This window comes from Vitis vinifera, chromosome 10, assembly GCF_030704535.1.
Source record: "Vitis vinifera cultivar Pinot Noir 40024 chromosome 10, ASM3070453v1".
In the NCBI taxonomy this organism is placed as follows: domain Eukaryota; kingdom Viridiplantae; phylum Streptophyta; class Magnoliopsida; order Vitales; family Vitaceae; genus Vitis; species Vitis vinifera.
In genome coordinates this window covers 24,629,020-24,654,403 of record NC_081814.1, presented here as the reverse complement: position 1 = coordinate 24,654,403, position 25,384 = coordinate 24,629,020, and the positions used below count along the sequence as shown (strand labels likewise).

The 25,384-nt window shown below is 27.2% G+C and overlaps 1 protein-coding gene across 1 annotated transcript; it reads right to left on the bottom strand.

Moving 5' to 3' along the window:
- Positions 1-845: 845 nt before the first annotated feature.
- Positions 846-25,384, bottom strand: LOC132254574 (uncharacterized). The gene is made up of 14 exons (XM_059740461.1): positions 25,363-25,384; positions 24,737-25,185; positions 22,646-23,089; positions 20,543-20,986; positions 18,462-18,905; positions 16,397-16,840; positions 14,243-14,686; positions 12,136-12,579; positions 10,032-10,475; positions 7,932-8,375; positions 5,840-6,283; positions 3,746-4,189; positions 2,278-2,796; positions 846-1,191 (listed from the first exon to the last, which is right to left on the bottom strand). Exons 1-14 carry the CDS (start codon positions 25,382-25,384, stop codon positions 1,114-1,116), a joined length of 5,508 nt encoding a protein of 1,835 aa, XP_059596444.1. The 3' UTR covers positions 846-1,113.

Below are 25,384 nucleotides of genomic sequence, written 5' to 3'. Positions count from 1 at the left end.
CATTTTTTGTAATATTTAGTTTACATCAAAACACTAAGTGGTTCTCATAAAAATATTTCTAATGAGAGCAATACTATTAAAAGCATTATATACTAAGAGCTCGCTTGAGTAATTTGGAAAGAAGTTAACTAAAAATGCTTCCTTACAAAAATTATTTGTTCAAAAATTTTTTTACTAAGATATTTTGGCTACTAGCAAGATCAAAACTAAATAAACCCTTAACCAATTGTAATGATCTGACCACCCACTTTCCCTTGTATAGAAATTGGTCCTCACCGGATTAATTATATATGTATTGTTAGGATTCTCACATAAATGTGTGGGATCGAATTTAATACTATTTATAATGATCTATTCCATCTCATGTAGGGATAGTCTACTCTAGGTATAATATGCTCATATTACTATAAAATATGACAACATAGTTTAGAGGACTGATATATATGGGATATCAAACCAATTTATATTTATACGAGGGGCTAATGAAACATATCAAATGATGGTTTTGAATACCCATATATTTGGATCCCATATAAATGTTTATGGTACAAGATATCACCATTGAAGTATTTGGTAAAATAACTAGAATGTATAAGAAATTACTTAGAAAATTTTATGAATTTGGATGGATATACATAATCCTCAACAAAACATTCATTATATAATATCATCTCACATAAGTAAGAATAATATTAATAAAGTAGAAGGTGCACAAATTCCTAAATTAACACACATTTTAGATCATAGTCAGTTGACTTGTAGCAACTTATAGTGTTCAATCTTTGGAACAAAACATACTAAAGATATCTAACTTATTTATTAAAAAAAAAAAAAATCAAGACATCTAGAGATAAAAATCCTTCTATAGTCGATTTAAATAAAGGAAACATCATTAGCAGACATTTTTCTACCACAAATGTTAATCTATGCATCTCCTCAAAATAAAAAGTCCAACATACCTAAAAAAGGACATTAAGAACAAAGGCCTTTCGAAGATGTAATAATATACATGCACAAAAAAAAAAAAAAAGCAATTGAAGGCAGTGTTTCACTCACATAGACTATGTAGAAAAAACAAACACCTCTTCCTTGTTTTGCATACGGAAAATGAAATCAGTCTTCTTCAAAATCCTCCTCCCTAAGATCTGAATTGATAGAATCCGATTTTTCAGAATCTTCCTCTTTATAACCCTGAGCATTTTGCAAACAAAGAGCCTCATATTAGGTAGGAAAGATGAAAATTACAATGATGAAAGTTAACATAATTAGGACTAAAATTAATTTGGATTGGAGGGTGAATCATAGAATGCTAGATCAAACTAATGCTTCATATTATCCTTGTGTTCTCTGAAAGTGATATTATTTATTTAATGCATATTCTTAGGTTACATTTAGGTAACAATATTGATAAAGATTATAAATTGTCTTAAGTATTAACTAGTTCTTCTATATAAAAATGAGACCCTCTATGTAGAATCTTGGTGAAGAACTTCAAATATTGTCTACCTTTAACTTTTAAAAAAAGGAAAAATATTGTCATGACTAGTAATATCCTATATTAGATAGAAAAAGTTTCTATAACTGTATGGTGGATTTCTCTTAACTAGATAGATGATTTTTAATGGTGTGAGAGCTCATTAGGACCAAAGTGGATAATATTTACATAACAAGAACAAATTGCACAAAAGATATTAGAGTTAATCTCTAAGCTTAGGATGAGATGAGGTCATTACATGACCATTTAAATTATTTTTTTCTAAATGCTCTATGTTTTTGTTAACAAAATCAAAGATGATAAAAGACTACACAATTGAAAATTCTATAGGCTTGTTTTGTGTCTTTTCTTCATACAAAATAAATTAAGAATTTTTTTGGGAGTGATTTTGAAAGGTGTTAATAATACTTCATAATGCTTGAAAACATTTCTTATAAAAATTAGGTGTTTGACAAAATTTTGAAAGTGGTAAAAAGTATGAAGTGATGATTCCTGGACAATAACTTCATAAAAAAAATCATTTTGCTGTTATATAAAACAATACTATGAAAACATTTTTTTTAGTTTATATCCAAACACGAAGTGATTCTTTTTAAAAATGTTTATAAGGGAAATGTTATTAACAAAAATGTTAAAGATAAAGACATTTTAAGTAGAATAACCCCAAATAACTTTTAAGACAAATAAGATTAAAGTAGTATTTACTATATTTATAGAATAGCCAAGGAAAAGATGATATTAAGAGTATAAAGAATTAGTTAGGGGAATTACTCCATTCATACCTGTTCCATGAACATCTTGCGTATGGTGGTATTCAGGTCATCCTGCCAACATTCTTCGAAAAATTCATTTTGTACACTTTTTAGCCTTGGTGCGTCTAAGACTCCCTTGTAGAAAAATTCCATCCCACGACATTCTCTCACCTTCATTCTTTCCAAGGATGGGAATTTGAAGACATATCTTGTTGATGAGCAAAAGCTTTTTAGATTTGGCAAATGATGAAGTGTCAAACTCTTTAATCTGGTGAACTCAATCTCATTATCTATTAGTTCATGTCCATCATTTCCCACTATTTCTACTTGGATAACCTCATTCATTGAATCACACATATCCACCTCTAGTTCTTCTAGATTATGTAGTATTTGAACCATATTTGAGGGAATCACAACCGAAATACCTTGACACTGTTCTATATTCAAATAGCTTAACTTCGAAAAAGACACCCTTGAAAATTGGCCTCGCCATATCTCCACAGTGCCCTTTAAGTTCAATGTTAGTTCTTCCAAATTAGGAAATGCTTCCTGGCAAACCAAATTACATAAGAGGAATGACATTTCATTTATGTGATTTTTTTTAATAAATAAATAAGTTATATATACACACATATACAACAATCCTCTTTGAGCTTGCAAATAGCTCAATAAATGATAAAAATAAACAAGCCTTCAAGTTCAAACTCATGACCACTTGAAAAATAAGGCTATGATATCATAGTAAATATAAAAAACTGTAAATCAAGTTCATTTTATCAACAAACCTAACATTTATATATTTAATAATTATATTTCCTTCTTGATCAAAGAGCTATTAGGAGAAAATAAGTAAACACTATTATTGGTATTATTATTATAATTGTTGTTGTTGTTTTTCATATAAGGCTTAATGAACTACTGTAACTAAATAATCAAGGTACACTTTGACAAAGTTTTGATGCACTGTGGCTAAAAATAGATTGGATCAATATGGCACGTTAATTCAAATAAAACATCAACATTTTTTTTTTTTGTTAAATTCTAAATAAACACCACTATAAATTAATGCAGTTTTGTATGAAATTCAATTAAATAAACTCGTTCTTAAGGCATCACATGAAGTGTTTAAGTCTAATTAATATTAATTAAAAATGATTATATTAAAAAAATCCAAAGTAATTTATTTTTATCATAAGTCAAGTAGGATAGTTTTATAAATAAACTGTTCTAGTTTCTAGTATAATTGTACACAATCGCTATGTTTGTTGCACCTCCAAAAAATCTACTACTTGTAATTAATTGTATATTATTCTCCATATTCACATCAATTTATGTAGTATGATTAATTTAGCAACAAAATATAAGTTTACTTGAAATCGCTTTAAATTCCTATGATATTAAAGTTTAAGATTAAAATAATGTAACACTAGTTAAAAAGATTAAGATCTATAATGTAACATATAAAATTTAGAAAATTCAAGGAAGGGTAAACTCGCACCTGTTCTACCCAGAAGAGTGGCTCAAGTTCACATTCCAAACTTTTTTGTTGAAAGAGTATCTCCACTTCATCACATTCGTGCACTTTCAATTTTTTTAGAAGTGGCCAGCTTGAACTAAACCTTCCAGAGCAAAATCTTTTGAGTTGGTGTAAACCACAGAGTTTGAGAGAGGTAAGGTTAGGGAATAAGAGTAGCGGTACTGCTTCATCTTCATTTTCATTGGAAACAATTGCCTCCACTTCACCCCCCCATATATGTAGTTCCTCAAGTTGCACAAGAGCACTCGCCACAGAAAGCGGAAAAAGATTTAGCAATTTGTTGCATCCAATTACTTTCAATTTCCTTAATTTGGAAAACGAATTTGCTGGAAGTTGGTCAGACCACAATGCTCTTATATTATCTAGTTCTCGTACATACAGGGACTCCAAGCCTGGGAATGCAACCTGTGCAATTGATGATCCCTTTGGTTAATAAAATATACATATACATTCCTAATAATTAGACACATGTAAATAGAAAATAAGAGGTTAAAGGAGAATATATCAGTATAACAAAGCATAAAATTTAAACTAGATTGAAGAAGATCAAGAAAGAGAAAAGAAAAGAAAAGAAAAGAAAAAGCCTCCAAATTTTGAAGATCCAATGAAACTTAAAAAAAAAAAAAAAAAACCTCCAAATTTTGCTTTGGAAATGAGGTAATAAGAGGATTTTTTTTTCTTTTTTCTTTGCCTCTCTTTCAAATTTGATTAACTTCTATGGAAAACGTATTTTAACTAGGCATGGAAAACGGATTTTTTTTTTAACTTTTATATAAGATACAAGTAATACTTTAAAAAAATTTTGATATCTAAAAAAATTTTTGAAAAATTATTTTTAAAGATATAAGGTAAATCTATACTTTTTGAATAAGATGTTCTACCTTTATATACAAATTTCTGATTTTTTTTTTTTTTAAAGTGTATCCAAATGGACACTAAACTATCTAGTTTTTAATTGTTACAACTTTGAATTGGATTTTATGGTAAACTAATTTACAATATAATGCATGGATTCATCTTAGATTCCATCTATAAATTTTTTTAATTATCTAATATAAGACATTATATTAATGGGTTGAATTAATAATGTAATTATAATTTATTTGGCAACTTTCTTCCTTCAAATATATAAAATGAAAATAAATTTTAAAAAATAAAAAAAATGAAAAAAATAAAAAAAATAAAAAAAGCTTTTTTTTTTTATAGTTTTTCTAAGATGATTTTGTAGAGTACTGTTAGTTTATAGTTTTAACTTTATTTATTGAGGTATGTTCTTTTTTGAAACTCTTGTTTAGATTTTATAGAGCATATAAATTTTAAGAAAAAAAATGAAATTTAAATAAAATAAGAATAAAGAAAGGCAAAAGGTGGATGAATTTTTTTAAGGCAAAAGTTTGATAACTTGGCACTATCATGTAATGGGTGAAATTTTTAAATACTCAACAAAGGCTAGTGAAATTTAAATTAAAAGCTTGACATGTACTTTTTCGACCAAAATCTTTGGAGTTGGTGTAAAGTTTTGAGTATGAGAGAGGTTAGTCTAGGGAATACTATTGCACATTAGTTCAAATAAAACATCAACATTTTTTTTTGTTAAATTCTAAATGAAAACCACTATAAATTAATGCGATTTTGTATGCTCAATTAAATAAACTCGTTCTTAAGGCATCACATGAAGTGTTTAAGTCTAATTAATATTAATTAAAAATGATTATATTAAAAAAAATCCAAAGTAATTTATTTTTATCATAAGTCAAGTAGGATAGTTTTATAAATAATTGGTTCTAGTTTCTGGTATTATTGTACACAATCGCTATGTTTGTTGCACCTCAAAAAAATCTACTACTTGTAATTAATTGTATATTATTCTCCATATTCACATCAGTTTATGTAGTATGATTAATTTAGCAACAAAATATAAGTTTACTTGAAATCGCTTTAAATTCCTATGATATTAAAGTTTAAGATTAAAACAATGTAACATTAGCCAAAAAGATTAAGATCTATAATGTAACATATAAAATTTAGAAAATTCAAGGAAGGGTAAACTCGCACCTGTTCTACCCAGAAGAGTGGCTCAAGTTCACATTCAGAATTTATTTGTTGAAAGAGTATCTCCACTTTATCACAATCGAGCACTTCCAATTCTTTCAGAAGTGGCCAACTTGAACTAAACCTTCTAGAGCAAAATCTTTTGAGTTGGTGTAAACCAGAGAGAGTGAGAGAGGTAAGGTTAGGGAATAAGAGTAAAGGTGCTGCTTCATCTTTATTTTCATTGGCAACAATTGCCTCCACTCCACTCTCCGATATATATAGGTAATCAAGTTGCACAAGAGCACTCGCCACAGAAACCGGAAAAAGGTTTAGCAATTTGTTGCATCCCCTTACTTGCAATTTCCTTAATTTGGAAAATGAATTTGCTGGAAGTTGGTCAGGCCACAATGCTCTTATATTATCTAGTCCACGTACAGACAAGGACTCCAAGCCTGGGAGTGCAACCTGTGCAATTGATGATCCCTTTAGTTAATAATATATACATATACATTCCTAATAATTAGACACATGTAAATAGAAAATAAGAGGTTAAAGGAGAATATATCAGTATAACAAAGCACAAAATTTAAACTAGATTCAAGAAGATCAAGAAAGAGAAAAGAAAAGAAAAAGCCTCCAGATTTTGAAGATACAATGAAACTTAAAAAAAAAAAAAAAAAACCTCCAAATTTTCCTTTCGAAATGAGGTAATAAGAGGATTTTTCTTTGCCTCTCTTTCAAATTTGATTAACTTCTATGGAAAACGTATTTTAACTAGTTATGGAAAACATATTTTTTTTTTTAAACTTTTATATAAGATACAAGTAATACTTTAAAAAAATTGTGACATCTAAAAAATTTTTTGAAAAATTATTTTTAAAGAAATAAGGTAAATCTATACTTTTTGTATAAGATGTTCTACCTTTATATACAAATTTCTGATTTTTTTTTTTTAAAGTGTATCCAAATGGACACTAAACTATCTAGTTTTTAATTGTTACAACTTTGAATTGCATTTTATGGTAAACTAATTTACAAGTTAATGCATGGATTCATCTTAGATTCCATCTATAAATTTTTTTAATTATCTAATATAAGACATTATATTAATGGGTTGAATTAATAATGTAATTATAATTTATTTGGCAACTTTCTTCCTTCAAATATATAAAATGAAAATAAATTTTAAAAAATAAAAAAAAAATGAAAAACATAAAAAATAAAAAAAGATTTTTTTTTATAGTTTTTCTAAGATGATTTTGTAGAGTACTGTTAGTTTATAGTTTTAACTTTATTTCATTTTACTTTTAACTTTATTTATTGAGGTATGTTCTTTTTTGAAACTCTTGTTTAGATTTTATAGAGAATATAAATTTTAAGAAAAAAAATGAAATTTAAATAAAATAAGAATAAAGAAAGGCAAAAGGTGGATGAATTTTTTTAAGGCAAAAGTTTGATAACTTGGCACTATCATGTAATGGGTGAAATTTTTAAATACTCAACAAAGGCTAGTGAAATTTAAATTAAAAGCTTGATATGTACTTTTTCGACCAAAATCTTTGGAGTTGGTGTAAAGTTTTGAGTATGAGAGAGGTTAGTCTAGGGAATACTATTGCACATTAGTTCAAATAAAACATCAACATTTTTTTTTGTTAAATTCTAAATGAACACCACTATAAATTAATGCGATTTTGTATGCTCAATTAAATAAACTCGTTCTTAAGGCATCACATGAAGTGTTTAAGTCTAATGAATATTAATTAAAAATGATTATATTAAAAAAATCCAAAGTAATTTATTTTTATCATAAGTCAAGTAGGATAGTTTTATAAATAAACTGTTCTAGTTTCTAGTATAATTGTACACAATCGCTATGTTTGTTGCACCTCCAAAAAATCTACTACTTGTAATTAATTGTATATTATTCTCCATATTCACATCAGTTTATGTAGTATGATTAATTTAGCAACAAAATATAAGTTTACTTGAAATCGCTTTAAATTCCTATGATATTAAAGTTTAAGATTAAAACAATGTAACATTAGCCAAAAAGACTAAGATCTATAATGTAACATATAAAATTTAGAAAATTCAAGGAAGGGTAAACTCGCACCTGTTCTACCCAGAAGAGTGGCTCAAGTTCACATTCAGAATTTATTTGTTGAAAGAGTATCTCCACTTTATCACAATCGAGCACTTCCAATTCTTTCAGAAGTGGCCAGCTTGAACTAAACCTTCTAGAGCAAAATCTTTTCAGTTGGTGTAAACCGGAGAGTGTGAGAGAGGTAAGGTTAGGGAATAAGAGTAAAGGTGCTGCTTCATCTTCATTTTCATTGGCAACAATTGCCTCCACTCCACTCTCCGATATATATAGGTCCTCAAGATGCACAAGAGCACTCGCCACAGAAACCGGAAAAAGGTTTAGCAGTTTGTTGCATCCCCTTACTTGCAATTTCCTTAATTTGGAAAATGAATTTGCTGGAAGTTGGTCAGGCCACAATGCTCTTATATTATCTAGTCCGCGTACAGACAAGGACTCCAACCCTGGGAGTGCAACCTCTGCAATTGATGATCCCTTTAGTTAATAATATATACATATACATTCCTAATAATTAGACACATGTAAATAGAAAATAAGAGGTTAAAGGAGAATATATCAGTATAACAAAGCACAAAATTTAAACTAGATTCAAGAAGATCAAGAAAGAGAAAAGAAAAGAAAAAGCCTCCAGATTTTGAAGATACAATGAAACTTAAAAAAAAAAAAAAAAACCTTCAAATTTTCCTTTCGAAATGAGCTAATAAGAGGATTTTTTTTTTCTTTTTTCTTTGCATCTCTTTCAAATTTGATTAACTTCTATGGAAAACGTATTTTAACTAGTTATGGAAAACGGATATTTTTTTTTTAACTTTTATATAAGATACAAGTAATACTTTAAAAAAATTGTGATATCTAAATAATTTTTTGAAAAATTATTTTGAAAGAAATAAGGTAAATCTATACTTTTTGTATAAGATGTTCAACCTTTATATACAAATTTCTAATTTTTTTTTTTAAAGTGTATCCAAATGGACACTAAACTATCTAGTTTTTAATTGTTACAACTTTGAATTGGATTTTATGGTAAACTAATTTACAAGTTAATGCATGGATTCATCTTAGATTCCATCTATAAATTTTTTTAATTATCTAATATAAGACATTATATTAATGGGTTGAATTAATAATGTAATTATAATTTATTTGGCAACTTTCTTCCTTCAAATATATAAAATGAAAATAAATTTTAAAAAATAAAAAAAATGAAAAAAATAAAAAATAAAAAAAGATTTTTTTTATAGTTTTTCTAAGGTGATTTTGTAGAGTATTGTTAGTTTATAGTTTTAACTTTATTTCATTTTACTTTTAACTTTATTTATTGAGGTATGTTCTTTTTTGCAACTCTTGTTTAGATTTTATAGAGAATATAAATTTTAAGAAAAAAAATGAAATTTAAATAAAATAAGAATAAAGAAAGGCAAAAGGTGGATGAATTTTCTTAAGGCAAAAGTTTGATAACTTGGCACTATCATGTAATGGGTGAAATTTTTAAATACTCAACAAAGGCTAGTGAAATTTAAATTAAAAGCTTGACATGTACCTTTTCGACCAAAATCTTTGGAGTTGGTGTAAAGTTTTGAGTATGAGAGAGGTTAGTATAGGGAATATTATTGCACATTAGTTCAAATAAAACATCAACATTTTTTTTTGTTAAATTCTAAATGAACACCACTATAAATTAATGCGATTTTGTATGCTCAATTAAATAAACTCGTTCTTAAGGCATCACATGAAGTGTTTAAGTCTAATTAATATTAATTAAAAATGATTATATTAAAAAAAATCCAAAGTAATTTATTTTTATCATAAGTCAAGTAGGATAGTTTTATAAATAATTGGTTCTAGTTTCTAGTATTATTGTACACAATCGCTATGTTTGTTGCACCTCCAAAAAATCTACTACTTGTAATTAATTGTATATTATTCTCCATATTCACATCAGTTTATGTAGTATGATTAATTTAGCAACAAAATATAAGTTTACTTGAAATCGCTTTAAATTCCTATGATATTAAAGTTTAAGATTAAAACAATGTAACATTAGCCAAAAAGATTAAGATCTATAATGTAACATATAAAATTTAGAAAATTCAAGGAAGGGTAAACTCGCACCTGTTCTACCCAGAAGAGTGGCTCAAGTTCACATTCAGAATTTATTTGTTGAAAGAGTATCTCCACTTTATCACAATCGAGCACTTCCAATTCTTTCAGAAGTGGCCAGCTTGAACTAAACCTTCTAGAGCAAAATCTTTTGAGTTGGTGTAAACCGGAGAGTGTGAGAGAGGTAAGGTTAGGGAATGAGAGTAAAGGTGCTGCTTCATCTTCATTTTCATTGGCAACAATTGCCTCCACTCCACTCTCCGATATATAAAGGTCCTCAAGTTGCACAAGAGCACTCGCCACAGAAACCGGAAAAAGGTTTAGCAATTTGTTGCATCCCCTTCCTTGCAATTTCCTTAATTTGGAAAATGAATTTGCTGGAAGTTGGTCAGGCCACAATGCTCTTATATTATCTAGTCCACGTACAGACAAGGACTCCAAGCCTGGGAGTGCAACCTGTGCAATTGATGATCCCTTTAGTTAATAATATATACATATACATTCCTAATAATTAGACACATGTAAATAGAAAATAAGAGGTTAAAGGAGAATATATCAGTATAACAAAGCACAAAATTTAAACTAGATTCAAGAAGATCAAGAAAGAGAAAAGAAAAGAAAAAGCCTCCAGATTTTGAAGATACAATGAAACTTAAAAAAAAAAAAAAAAAAACTTCCAAATTTTCCTTTCGAAATGAGGTAATAAGAGGATTTTTTTTTTCTTTTTTCTTTGCCTCTCTTTCAAATTTGATTAACTTCTATGGAAAACGTATTTTAACTAGTTATGGAAAACCGATTTTTTTTTTTTTAACTTTTATATAAGATACAAGTAATACTTTAAAAAAATTGTGATATCTAAATAATTTTTTGAAAAATTATTTTTAAAGAAATAAGGTAAATCTATACTTTTTGTACAAGATGTTCTACCTTTATATACAAATTTCTGATTTTTTTTTTAAAAGTGTATCCAAATGGACACTAAACTATCTAGTTTTTAATTGTTACAACTTTGAATTGGATTTTATGGTAAACTAATTTACAAGTTAATGCATGGATTCATCTTAGATTCCATCTATAAATTTTTTTAATTATCTAATATAAGACATTATATTAATGAGTTGAATTAATAATGTAATTATAATTTATTTGGCAACTTTCTTCCTTCAAATATATAAAATGAAAATAAAGTTTAAAAAATAAAAAAAATGAAAAAAATAAAAAATAAAAAATGATTTTTTTTATAGTTTTTCTAAGATGATTTTGTAGAGTACTGTTAGTTTATAGTTTTAACTTTATTTCATTTTACTTTTAACTTTATTTATTGAGGTATGTTCTTTTTTGAAACTCTTGTTTAGATTTTATAGAGAATATAAATTTTAAGAAAAAAAATGAAATTTAAATAAAATAAGAATAAAGAAAGGCAAAAGGTGGATGAATTTTTTTAAGGCAAAAGTTTGATAACTTGGCACTATCATGTAATGGGTGAAATTTTTAAATACTCAACAAAGGCTAGTGAAATTTAAATTAAAAGCTTGACATGTACCTTTTCGACCAAAATCTTTGGAGTTGGTGTAAAGTTTTGAGTATGAGAGAGGTTAGTCTAGGGAATATTATTGCACATTAGTTCAAATAAAACATCAACATTTTTTTTTTGTTAAATTCTAAATGAACACCGCTATAAATTAATGCGATTTTGTATGCTCAATTAAATAAACTTGTTCTTAAGGCATCACATGAAGTGTTTAAGTCTAATTAATATTAATTAAAAATGATTATATTAAAAAAAATCCAAAGTAATTTATTTTTATCATAAGTCAAGTAGGATAGTTTTATAAATAATTGGTTCTAGTTTCTAGTACTATTGTACACAATCGCTATGTTTGTTGCACCTCCAAAAAATCTACTACTTGTAATTAATTGTATATTATTCTCCATATTCACATCAGTTTATGTAGTATGATTAATTTAGCAACAAAATATAAGTTTACTTGAAATCGCTTTAAATTCCTATGATATTAAAGTTTAAGATTAAAACAATGTAACATTAGCCAAAAAGATTAAGATCTATAATGTAACATATAATATTTAGAAAATTCAAGGAAGGGTAAACTCGCACCTGTTCTACCCAGAAGAGTGGCTCAAGTTCACATTCATAATTTATTTGTTGAAAGAGTATCTCCACTTTATCACAATCGAGCACTTCCAATTCTTTCAGAAGTGGCCAGCTTGAACTAAACCTTCTAGAGAAAAATCTTTTGAGTTGGTGTAAACCGGAGAGTGTAAGAGAGGTAAGGTTAGGGAATAAGAGTAAAAGTGCTGCTTCATCTTCATTTTCATTGGCAACAATTGCCTCCACTCCACTTTCCGATATATATAGGTCCTCAAGTTGCACAAGAGCACTCGCCACAGAAACCGGAAAAAGGTTTAGCAATTTGTTGCATCCCCTTACTTGCAATTTCCTTAATTTGGAAAATGAATTTGCTGGAAGTTGGTCAGACCACAATGCTCTTATATTATCTAGTCCGCGTACAGACAAGGACTCCAAACCTGGGAGTGCAACCTGTGCAATTGATGATCCCTTTAGTTAATAATATATACATATACATTCCTAATAATTAGACACATGTAAATAGAAAATAAGAGGTTAAAGGAGAATATATCAGTATAACAAAGCACAAAATTTAAACTAGATTCAAGAAGATCAAGAAAGAGAAAAGAAAAGAAAAAGCCTCCAGATTTTGAAGATACAATGAAACTTAACAAAAAAAAAAAAAAACCACCAAATTTTCCTTTCGAAATGAGGTAATAAGAGGATTTTTTTTTTTTCTTTTTTCTTTGCCTCTCTTTCAAATTTGATTAACTTCTATGGAAAACGTATTTTAACTAGTTATGGAAAACATATTTTTTTTTTAAAAAACTTTTCTATAAGATACAAGTAATACTTTAAAAAAATTGTGATATCTAAAAAATTTTTTGAAAAATTATTTTTAAAGAAATAAGGTAAATCTATACTTTTTGTATAAGATGTTCTACCTTTATATACAAATTTCTGATTTTTTTTTTAAAAGTGTATCCAAATGGACACTAAACTATCTAGTTTTTAATTGTTACAACTTTGAATTGGATTTTATGGTAAACTAATTTACAAGTTAATGCATGGATTCATCTTAGATTCCATCTATAAATTTTTTTAATTATCTAATATAAGACATTATATTAATGGGTTGAATTAATAATGTAATTATAATTTATTTGGCAAGTTTCTTCCTTCAAATATATAAAATGAAAATAAATTTTAAAAAATAAAAAAAATGAAAAAAATAAAAAATAAAAAAAGATTTTTTTTATAGTTTTTCTAAGATGATTTTGTAGAGTACTGTTAGTTTATAGTTTTAACTTTATTTCATTTTACTTTTAACTTTATTTATTGAGGTATGTTCTTTTTTGAAACTCTTGTTTAGATTTTATAGAGGATATAAATTTTCAGAAAAAAAAAATTAAATTTAAATAAAATAGGAATAAAGAAAGGCAAAAGGTGGATGAATTTTTTTAAGGCAAAAGTTTGATAACTTGGCACTATCATGTAATGGGTGAAATTTTTAAATACTCAACAAAGGCTAGTGAAATTTAAATTAAAAGCTTGACATGTACCTTTTCGACCAAAATCTTTGGAGTTGGTGTAAAGTTTTGAGTATGAGAGAGGTTAGTCTAGGGAATATTATTGCACATTAGTTCAAATAAAACATCAACATTTTTTTTTTTGTTAAATTCTAAATGAACACCACTATAAATTAATGCGATTTGTATGCTCAATTAAATAAACTCGTTCTTAAGGCATCACATGAAGTGTTTAAGTCTAATTAATATTAATTAAAAATGATTATTTTAAAAAAATCCAAAGTAATTTATTTTTATCATAAGTCAAGTAGGATAGTTTTATAAATAATTGGTTCTAGTTTCTAGTATTATTGTACACAATCGCTATGTTTGTTGCACCTCCAAAAAATCTACTACTTGTAATTAATTGTATATTATTCTCCATATTCACATCAGTTTATGTAGTATGATTAATTTAGCAACAAAATATAAGTTTACTTGAAATCGCTTTAAATTCCTATGATATTAAAGTTTAAGATTAAAACAATGTAACATTAGCCAAAAAGACTAAGATCTATAATGTAACATATAAAATTTAGAAAATTCAAGGAAGGGTAAACTCGCACCTGTTCTACCCAGAAGAGTGGCTCAAGTTCACATTCAGAATTTATTTGTTGAAAGAGTATCTCCACTTTATCACAATCGAGCACTTCCAATTCTTTCAGAAGTGGCCAGCTTGAACTAAACCTTCTAGAGCAAAATCTTTTGAGTTGGTGTAAACCGGAGAGTGTGAGAGAGGTAAGGTTAGGGAATGAGAGTAAAGGTGCTGCTTCATCTTCATTTTCATTGGCAACAATTGCCTCCACTCCACTCTCCGATATATAAAGGTCCTCAAGTTGCACAAGAGCACTCGCCACAGAAACCGGAAAAAGGTTTAGCAATTTGTTGCATCCCCTTACTTGCAATTTCCTTAATTTGGAAAATGAATTTGCTGGAAGTTGGTCAGGCCACAATGCTCTTATATTATCTAGTCCGCGTACAGACAAGGACTCCAAACCTGGGAGTGCAACCTGTGCAATTGATGATCCCTTTAGTTAATAATATATACATATACATTCCTAATAATTAGACACATGTAAATAGAAAATAAGAGGTTAAAGGAGAATATATCAGTATAACAAAGCACAAAATTTAAACTCTATTCAAGAAGATCCAGAAAGAGAAAAGAAAACGCCTTTTGATTTTGAAGATCCAATGAAACTTTAAAAAAAAAAAAAAAAACCTCCAAATTTTGCTTTCCAAATGAGGTAATAGGAGGATATTTTTATTTTATTTTTTCTTTGCCTCTCTTTCAAATTTGATTAACTTCCATGGAAAACGTATTTTAACTAGCCATGGAAAATGGATTTTTTTTTTAAAACTTTTATATAAGATACAAGAACTCTTAGAGGGTTACATTATGTAAGTAATACTTTAAAAAAAATGTTTAAAAATATTGTGATATCCAAAAATTTTACTACCTCGGATTTTAAATTTTAAAAAAATTATTTTTAAAGAAATAAGGTAAATCTATACTTTTTCGTATAAGATATTCTACCTTTATATACAAATTTCTGATTTTTTTTTTAAAGTGTATCCAAATGGACACTAAACTATCTAGTTTCGAATTTTTACAACTTTGAATTGGATTTTATGGTAAACTAATTGACAATATAACGCATGGATTCATCTTAGATTCCATCTATAAATTTTTTAATTATCTAATATAAGACATTATATTAATGGGTTGAATTAATAATGTAATTATAATTTATTTGGCAACTTTCTTCCTTCAAATATATAAGACGAAAATATATTTTAAAAAATAAAAAAGAATGATAAAAAATAGAAAATAAAAATAGCTTATTTTATTGTTTTTCTAAGATGATTTTGTAGAGTGTTAGTTTATAGTTTAACTTTATTTCATTTTACTTTTAACATTATTTATTGAGGTATGTTCTTTTTTGAAACTCTTGTTTAGATTTTATAGAGAATATAAATTTTAAGAAAAAAAATGAAATTTAAATAAAATAAGAATAAAGAAAGGCAAAAGGTGGATGAATTTTTTGAAGGCAAAAGTTTGATAATTTGGCACTGTCATGTAATGGGTGAAATTTTTAAATACTCAACAAAGGCTAGTGAAATTTAAATTAAAACCTTGACATGTACCTTTTCGACCAAAATCTTTGGAGTTGGTGTAAAGTTTTGAGTATGAGAGAGGTTAGTCTAGGGAATATTATTGCACATTAGTTCAAATAAAACATCAACATTTTTTTTTGTTAAATTCTAAATGAACACCACTATAAATTAATGCGATTTTGTATGCTCAATTAAATAAACTCGTTCTTAAGGCATCACATGAAGTGTTTAAGTCTAATTAATATTAATTAAAAATGATTATATCAAAAAAAATCCAAAGTAATTTTTTTTTATCATAAGTCAAGTAGGATAGTTTTATAAATAATTGGTTCTAGTTTCTAGTATTATTGTACACAATCGCTATGTTTGTTGCACCTCCAAAAAATCTACTACTTGTAATTAATTGTATATTATTCTCCATATTCACATCAGTTTATGTAGTATGATTAATTTAGCAACAAAATATAAGTTTACTTGAAATCGCTTTAAATTCCTATGATATTAAAGTTTAAGATTAAAACAATGTAACATTAGCCAAAAAGACTAAGATCTATAATGTAACAAATAAAATTTAGAAAATTCAAGGCAGGGTAAACTCGCACCTGTTCTACCCAGAAGAGTGGCTCAAGTTCACATTCAGAATTTATTTGTTGAAAGAGTATCTCCACTTTATCACAATCGAGCACTTCCAATTCTTTCAGAAGTAGCCAGCTTGAACTAAACCTTCTAGAGCAAAATCTTTTGAGTTGGTGTAAACCGGAGAGTGTGAGAGAGGTAAGGTTAGGGAATAAGAGTAAAGGTGCTGCTTCATCTTCATTTTCATTGGCAACAATTGCCTCCACTCCACTCTCCGATATATATAGGTCCTCAAGTTGCACAAGAGCACTCGCCACAGAAACCCGAAAAAGGTTTAGCAATTTGTTGAATCCCCTTACATGCAATTTCCTTAATTTGGAAAATGAATTTGTTGGAAGTTGGTCAGGCCACAATGCTCTTATATTATCCAGTCCGCATACATACAAGGACTCCAAGCCTTGGAGTGCAACCTGTGCAATTGATAATCCCTTTGGTTAATAATATATACATATACATTCCTAATGATTAGACACATGTAAATAGAAAATAAGAGGTTAAAGGAGAATATATCAGTATAACAAAGCACAAAATTTAAACTAGATTAAAGAAGATCAAGAAAGAGAAAAGAAAAGAAAAAGCCTCCAGATTTTGAAGATACAATGAAACTTAAAAAAAAAAAAAAAAAACCTCCAAATTTTCCTTTCGAAATGAGGTAATAAGAGGATTTTTTTTTTCTTTTTTCTTTGCCTCTCTTTCAAATTTGATTAACTTCTATGGAAAACGTATTTTAACTAGTTATGGAAAACGGATTTTTTTTTTTAAAAACTTTTATATAAGATACAAGTAATACTTTAAAAAAATTGTGATATCTAAAAAATTTTTTGAAAAATTATTTTTAAAGAAATAAGGTAAATCTATACTTTTTGTATAAGATGTTCTACCTTTGTATTCAAATTTCTGATTTTTTTTTTTTAAAGTGTATCCAAATGCACACTAAACTATCTAGTTTTTAATTGTTACAACTTTGAATTGGATTTTATGGTAAACTAATTTACAAGTTAATGCATAGATTCATCTTAGATTCCATCTATAAATTTTTTTAATTATCTAATATAAGACAGTATATTAATGGGTTGAATTAATAATGTAATTATAATTTATTTGGCAACTTTCTTCCTTCAAATATATAAAATGAAAATAAATTTTAAAAAATAAAAAATAAAAAAAAGATTTTTTTTATAGTTTTTCTAAGATGATTTTGTAGAGTTCTGTTAGTTTATAGTTTTCACTTTATTTATTGAGGTATGTTCTTTTTTGAAACTCTTGTTTAGATTTTATTGAGAATATAAATTTTAAGAAAAAAAATAAAATTTAAATAAAATAAGAATAAAGAAAGGCAAAAGCTGGATGAATTTTTTTAAGGCAAAAGTTTGATAATTTGGCACTCTCATGTAATGGGTGAAATTTTTAAATACTCAACAAAGGCTAGTGAAATTTAAATTAAAACCATGACATGTACCTTTTAGACCAAAATCTTTGGAGTTGGTGTAATGTTTTGAGTATGAGAGAGGTTAGTCTAGGGAATATTATTGCACATTAGTTCAAATAAAACATCAACATTTTTTTTTGTTAAATTCTAAATGAACACCACTATAAATTAATGCGATTTTGTATGCTCAATTAAATAAACTCGTTCTTAAGGCATCACATGAAGTGTTTAAGTCTAATTAATATTAATTAAAAATGATTATAGTAAAAAAAATCCAAAGTAATTTTTTTTTATCATAAGTCAAGTAGGATAGTTTTATAAATAATTGGTTCTAGTTTCTAGTATTATTGTAGACAATCGCTATGTTTGTTGCACCTCCAAAAAATCTACTACTTGTAATTAATTGTATATTATTCTCCATATTCACATCAGTTTATGTAGTATGATTAATTTAGCAACAAAATATAAGTTTACTTGAAATGGCTTTAAATTCCTATGATATTAAAGTTTAAGATTAAAACAATGTAACATTAGCAAAAAAGATTAAGATCTATAATGTAACAAATAAAATTTAGAAAATTCAAGGCAGGGTAAACTCGCACCTGTTCTACCCAGAAGAGTGGCTCAAGTTCACATTCAGAATTTATTTGTTGAAAGAGTATCTCCACTTTATCACAATCGAGCACTTCCAATTCTTTCAGAAGTAGCCAGCTTGAACTAAACCTTCTAGAGCAAAATCTTTTGAGTTGGTGTAAACCGGAGAGTGTGAGAGAGGTAAGGTTAGGGAATAAGAGTAAAGGTGCTGCTTCATCTTCATTTTCATTGGCAACAATTGCCTCCACTCCACTCTCTGATATATATAGGTCCTCAAGTTGCACAAGAGCACTCGCCACAGAAACCCGAAAAAGGTTTAGCAATTTGTTGAATCCCCTTACATGCAATTTCCTTAATTTGGAAAATGAATTTGTTGGAAGTTGGTCAGGCCACAATGCTCTTATATTATCCAGTCCGCATACATACAAGGACTCCAAGCCTGGGAGTGCAACCTGTGCAATTGATAATCCCTTTGGTTAATAATATATACATATACATTCCTAATAATTAGACACATGTAAATAGAAAATAAGAGGTTAAAGGAGAATATATCAGTATAACAAAGCACAAAATTTAAACTAGATTAAAGAAGATCAAGAAAGAGAAAAGAAAAGAAAAAGCCTCCAGATTTTGAAGATACAATGAAACTTAAAAAAAAAAAAAAAAAACCTCCAAATTTTCCTTTCGAAATGAGGTAATAAGAGGATTTTTTTTTTATTTTTTCTTTGCCTCTCTTTCAAATTTGATTAACTTCTATGGAAAACGCATTTTAACTAGTTATGGAAAACGGATTTTTTTTTTTTAAAACTTTTATATAAGATACAAGTAATACTTTAAAAAAATTGTGATATCTAAAAAATTTTTTGAAAAATTATTTTTAAAGAAATAAGGTAAATCTATACTTTTTGTATAAGATGTTCTACCTTTGTATTCAAATTTCTGATTTTTTTTTTTAAAGTGTATCCAAATGCACAATAAACTACCTAGTTTTTAATTGTTACAACTTTGAATTGGATTTTATGGTAAACTAATTTACAAGTTAATGCATGGATTCATCTTAGATTCCATCTATAAATTTTTTTAATTATCTAATATAAGACATTATATTAATGGGTTGAATTAATAATGTAATTATAATTTATTTGGCAACTTTCTTCCTTCAAATATATAAAATGAAAATAAATTTTAAAAAATAAAAAAAATGAAAAAATAAAAAATAAAAAAAAGATTTTTTTTATAGTTTTTCTAAGATGATTTTGTAGAGTACTGTTAGTTTATAGTTTTCACTTTATTTATTGAGGTATGTTCTTTTTTGAAACTCTTGTTTAGATTTTATTGAGAATATAAATTTTAAGAAAAAAAATGAAATTTAAATAAAATAAGAATAAAGAAAGGCAAAAGGTGGATGAATTTTTTTACGGCAAAAGTTTGATAATTTGGCACTATCATGTAATGGGTGAAATTTTTAAATACTCAACAAAGGCTAGTGAAATTTAAATTAAAACCTTGACATGTACCTTTTAGACCAAAATCTTTGGAGTTGGTGTAAAGTTTTGAGTATGAGAGAGGTTAGTCTAGGGAATATTATTGCACATTAGTTCAAATAAAACATCAACATTTTTTTTTGTTAAATTCTAAATGAACACCACTATAAATTAATGCGATTTTGTATGCTCAATTAAATAAACTCGTTCTTAAGGCATCACATGAAGTATTTAAGTCTAATTAATATTAATTAAAAATGATTATAGTAAAAAAAATCCAAAGTAATTTTTTTTTATCATAAGTCAAGTAGGATAGTTTTATAAATAATTGGTTCTAGTTTCTAGTATTATTGTAGACAATCGCTATGTTTGTTGCACCTCCAAAAAATCTACTACTTGTAATTAATTGTATATTATTCTCCATATTCACATCAGTTTATGTAGTATGATTAATTTAGCAACAAAATATAAGTTTACTTGAAATGGCTTTAAATTCCTATGATATTAAAGTTTAAGATTAAAACAATGTAACATTAGCCAAAAAGATTAAGATCTATAATGTAACATATAAAATTTAGAAAATTCAAGGAAGGGTAAACTCGCACCTGTTCTACCCAGAAGAGTGGCTCAAGTTCACATTCAGAATTTATTTGTTGAAAGAGTATCTCCACTTTATCACAATAGAGCACTTCCAATTCTTTCAGAAGTGGCCAGCTTGAACTAAACCTTCTAGAGCAAAATCTTTTGAGTTGGTGTAAACCGGAGAGTGTGAGAGAGGTAAGGTTAGGGAATAAGAGTAAAGGTGCTGCCTCATCTTCATTTTCATTGGCAACAATTGCCTCCACTCCACTCTGAAATATATTTAGGTTCTCAAGTTGCACAAGAGCACTCGCCACAGAAACCGGAAAAAGGTTTAGCAATTTGTTGCATCCCCTTACTTGCAATTCCCTTAATTTGGAAAATGAATTTGCTGGAAGTTGGTCAGGCCACAATGCTCTTATATTATCTAGTCCGCATACAGAAAAGGACTCCAAGCCTGGGAGTGCAACCTGTGCAATTGATGATCCCTTTAGTTAATAATATATACATATACATTCCTAATAATTAGCACATGTAAATAGAAAATAAGAGGTTAAAGGAGAATATATCAGTATAACAAAGCACAAAATTTAAACTAGATTCAAGAAGATCAAGAAAGAGAAAAGAAAAGAAAAAGCCTCCAGATTTTAAAGATACAATGAAACTTAAAAAAAAAAAAAAAAAACCTCCAAATTTTCCTTTCGAAATGAGGTAATAAGAGGATTTTTTTTTTTTTCTTTTTTCTTTGCCTCTCTTTCAAATTTGATTAACTTCTATGGAAAACGTATTTTAACTAGTTATGGAAAACGGATTTTTTTTTTAAACTTTTATATAAGATACAAGTAATACTTTTAAAAAATTGTGATATCTAAAAAAGTTTTTGAAAAATTATTTTTAAAGAAATAAGGTAAATCTATACTTTTTGTATAAGATCTTCTACCTTTATATACAAATTTCTGATTTTTTTTTTTAAAGTGTATCCAAATGGACACTAAACTATCTAGTTTTTAATTGTTACAACTTTGAATTGGATTTTATGGTAAACTAATTTACAAGTTAATGCATGGATTCATCTTAGATTCCATCTATAAATTTTTTTAATTATCTAATATAAGACATTATATTAATGGGTTGAATTAATAATGTAATTATAATTTATTTGGCAACTTTCTTCCTTCAAATATATAAAATGAAAATAAATTTTAAAAAATAAAAAAGAATGAAAAAAATAAAAAATAAAAAAAGCTTTTTTTTATAGTTTTTCTAAGATGATTTTGTAGAGTACTGTTAGTTTATAGTTTTAACTTTATTTCATTTTACTTTTAACTTTATTTATTGAGGTATGTTCTTTTTTGAAACTCTTGTTTAGATTTTATAGAGAATATAAATTTTAAGAAAAAAAAAGGAAATTTAAATAAAATAAGAATAAAGAAAGGCAAAAGGTGGATGAATTTTTTTAAGGCAAAAGTTTGATAATTTGGCACTATCATGTAATGGGTGAAATTTTTAAATACTCAACAAAGGCTAGTGAAATTTAAATTAAAAGCTTGACATGTACCTTTTCGACCAAAATCTTTGGAGTTGGTGTAAAGTTTTGAGTATGAGAGAGGTTAGTCTAGGGAATATTATTGCACATTTGTTCAAATAAAACATCAACATTTTTTTTTGTTAAATTCTAAATGAACACCACTATAAATTAATGCGATTTTGTATGCTCAATTAAATAAACTCATTCTTAAGGCATCACATGAAGTGTTTAAGTCTAATTAATATTAATTAAAAATGATTATATTAAAAAAAATCCAAAGTAATTTATTTTTATCATAAGTCAAGTAGGATAGTTTTATAAATAATTGGTTCTAGTTTCTAGTATTATTGTACACAATCGCTATGTTTGTTGCACCTCCAAAAATCTACTACTTGTAATTAATTGTATATTATTCTCCATATTCACATCAGTTTATGTAGTATGATTAATTTAGCAACAAAATATAAGTTTACTTGAAATCGCTTTAAATTCCTATGATATTAAAGTTTAAGATTAAAACAATTTAACATTAGCCAAAAAGATTAAGATCTATAATGTAACATATAAAATTTAGAAAATTCAAGGAAGGGTAAACTCGCACCTGTTCTACCCAGAAGAGTGGCTCAAGTTCACATTCAGAATTTATTTGTTGAAAGAGTATCTCCACTTTATCACAATCGAGCACTTCCAATTCTTTCAGAAGTGGCCAACTTGAACTAAACTTTCTAGAGCAAAATCTTTTGAGTTGGTGTAAACCGGAGAGTGTGAGAGAGGTAAGGTTAGGGAATAAAAGTAAAAGTGCTGCTTCATCTTCATTTTCATTGTGAACAATTGCCTCCACTCCACTATAAAATATATTTAGGTTCTCAAGTTGCACAAGAGCACTCGCCACAGAAACCGGAAAAAGGTTTAGCAATTTGTTGCATCCCCTTACTTGCAATTTCCTTAATTTGGAAAATGAATTTGCTGGAAGTTGGTCAGGCCACAATGCTCTTATATTATCTAGTCCGCATACAGACACGGACTCCAAGCCTGGGAGTGCAACCTGTGCAATTGATGATCCCTTTAGTTAATAATATATACATATACATTCCTAATAATTAGACACATGTAAATAGAAAATAAGAGGTTAAAGGAGAATATATCAGTATAACAAAGCACAAAATTTAAACTAGATTGAAGAAGATCAAGAAAGAGAAAAGAAAAGAAAAAGCCTCCAGATTTTGAAGATACAATGAAACTTAAAAAAAAAAAAAAAAAACCTCCAAATTTTCCTTTTGAAATGAGGTAATAAGAGGATTTTTCTTTGCCTCTCTTTCAAATTTGATTAACTTCTATGGAAAACGTATTTTAACTAGTTATGGAAAACGGATTTTTTTTTTTTAAACTTTTATATAAGATACAAGTAATACTTTAAAAAAATTGTGATATCTAAAAAATTTTTTGAAAAATTATTTTTAAAGAAATAAGGTAAATCTATACTTTTTGTATAAGATGTTCTACCTTTATATACAAATTTCTGATTTTTTTTTTTTAAAGTGTATCCAAATGGACACTAAACTATCTAGTTTTTAATTGTTACAACTTTGAATTGGATTTTATGGTAAACTAATTTACAAGTTAATGCATGGATTCATCTTAGATTCCATCTATAAATTTTTTTAATTATCTAATATAAGACATTATATTAATGGGTTGAATTAATAATGTAATTATAATTTATTTGGCAACTTTCTTCCTTCAAATATATAAAATGAAAATAAATTTTAAAAAATAAAAAAATGAAAAAAATAAAAAATAAAAAAAGATTTTTTTTTATAGGTTTTCTAAGATGATTTTGTTGAGTACTGTTAGTTTATTGTTTTAACTTTATTTCATTTTACTTTTAACTTTATTTATTGAGGTATGTTCTTTTTTGAAACTCTTGTTTAGATTTTATAGAGAATATAAATTTTAAGAAAACAAATGAAATTTAAATAAAATAAGAATAAAGAAAGGCAAAAGGTGGATGAATTTTTTTAAGGCAAAAGTTTGATAATTTGGCACTATCATGTAATGGGTGAAATTTTTAAATACTCAACAAAGGCTAGTGAAATTTAAATTAAAAGCTTGACATGTACCTTTTCGACCAAAATCTTTGGAGTTGGTGTAAAGTTTTGAGTATGAGAGAGGTTAGTCTAGGGAATATTATTGCACATTAGTTCAAATAAAACATCAACATCTTTTTTTGTTAAATTCTAAATGAACACCACTATAAATTAATGCGATTTTGTATGCTCAATTAAATAAACTCGTTCTTAAGGCATCACATGAAGTGTTTAAGTCTAATTAATATTAATTAAAAATGATTATATTAAAAAAAATCCAAAGTAATTTTTTTTTATCATAAGTCAAGTAGGATAGTTTTATAAATAATTGGTTCTAGTTTCTAGTATTATTGTACACAATCCCTATGTTTGTTGCACCTCCAAAAAATCTACTACTTGTAATTAATTGTATATTATTCTCCATATTCACATCAGTTTATGTAGTATGATTAATTTAGTAACAAAATATAAATTTACTTGAAATCGCTTTAAATTCCTATGATATTAAAGTTTAAGATTAAAACAATGTAACATTAGCCAAAAAGATTAAGATCTATAATGTAACATATAAAATTTAGAAAATTCAAGGAAGGGTAAACTCGCACCTGTTCTACCCAGAAGAGTGGCTCAAGTTCACATTCATAATTTATTTGTTGAAAGAGTATCTCCACTTTATCACAATAGAGCACTTCCAATTCTTTCAAAAGTGGCCAGCTTGAACTAAACCTTCTAGAGCAAAATCTTTTGAGTTGGTGTAAACCGGCGAGTTCGAGAGAGGTAAGGTTAGGGAATAAGAGTAAAGGTGCTGCTTCATCTTCATTTTCATTGTGAACAACTGCCTCCACTCCACTCTGCAATAGATTTAGGTCCTCAAGTTGCACAGGAGCACTCGCCACAGAAACCGGAAAAAGGTTTAGCAATTTTTTGCATCCCTTTACTTGCAATTTCCTTAATTTGGAAAATGAATTTGCTAGAAGTTGGTCAGGCCACAATGCTCTTATATTATCTATGATAACCACAACATTCAAACCACCGAGATTTCCTTGGCTTCTCACTTATCTTTTCCACCAGATAAGTGTTTATCCACTTTAAGAGATAACTCTTGACTATTTTTAAATTTCTGTTATTGTGTATTTCAAATCTCCTTCTGTAATTGTATATAAATGAGAATAGCCACCCGGTTTTTGGCATTGAAGCCAATACCATTTTACAGATTTCTACAGAGTCTTACATGGTATCAGAGCAATTGGCAT

Coding starts and splice junctions, on each gene's coding strand:
- LOC132254574 (XM_059740461.1), bottom strand. CDS start 25,384: ATGCCAATTGCTCTGATACCAT. Junction 20,987..22,645: donor CACTCTTCTGGGTAGAACAG/GTGCGAGTTTAC, acceptor TCAATTGCACAG/GTTGCACTCCCAGGCTTGGA. Junction 10,476..12,135: donor CACTCTTCTGGGTAGAACAG/GTGCGAGTTTAC, acceptor TCAATTGCACAG/GTTGCACTCCCAGGCTTGGA.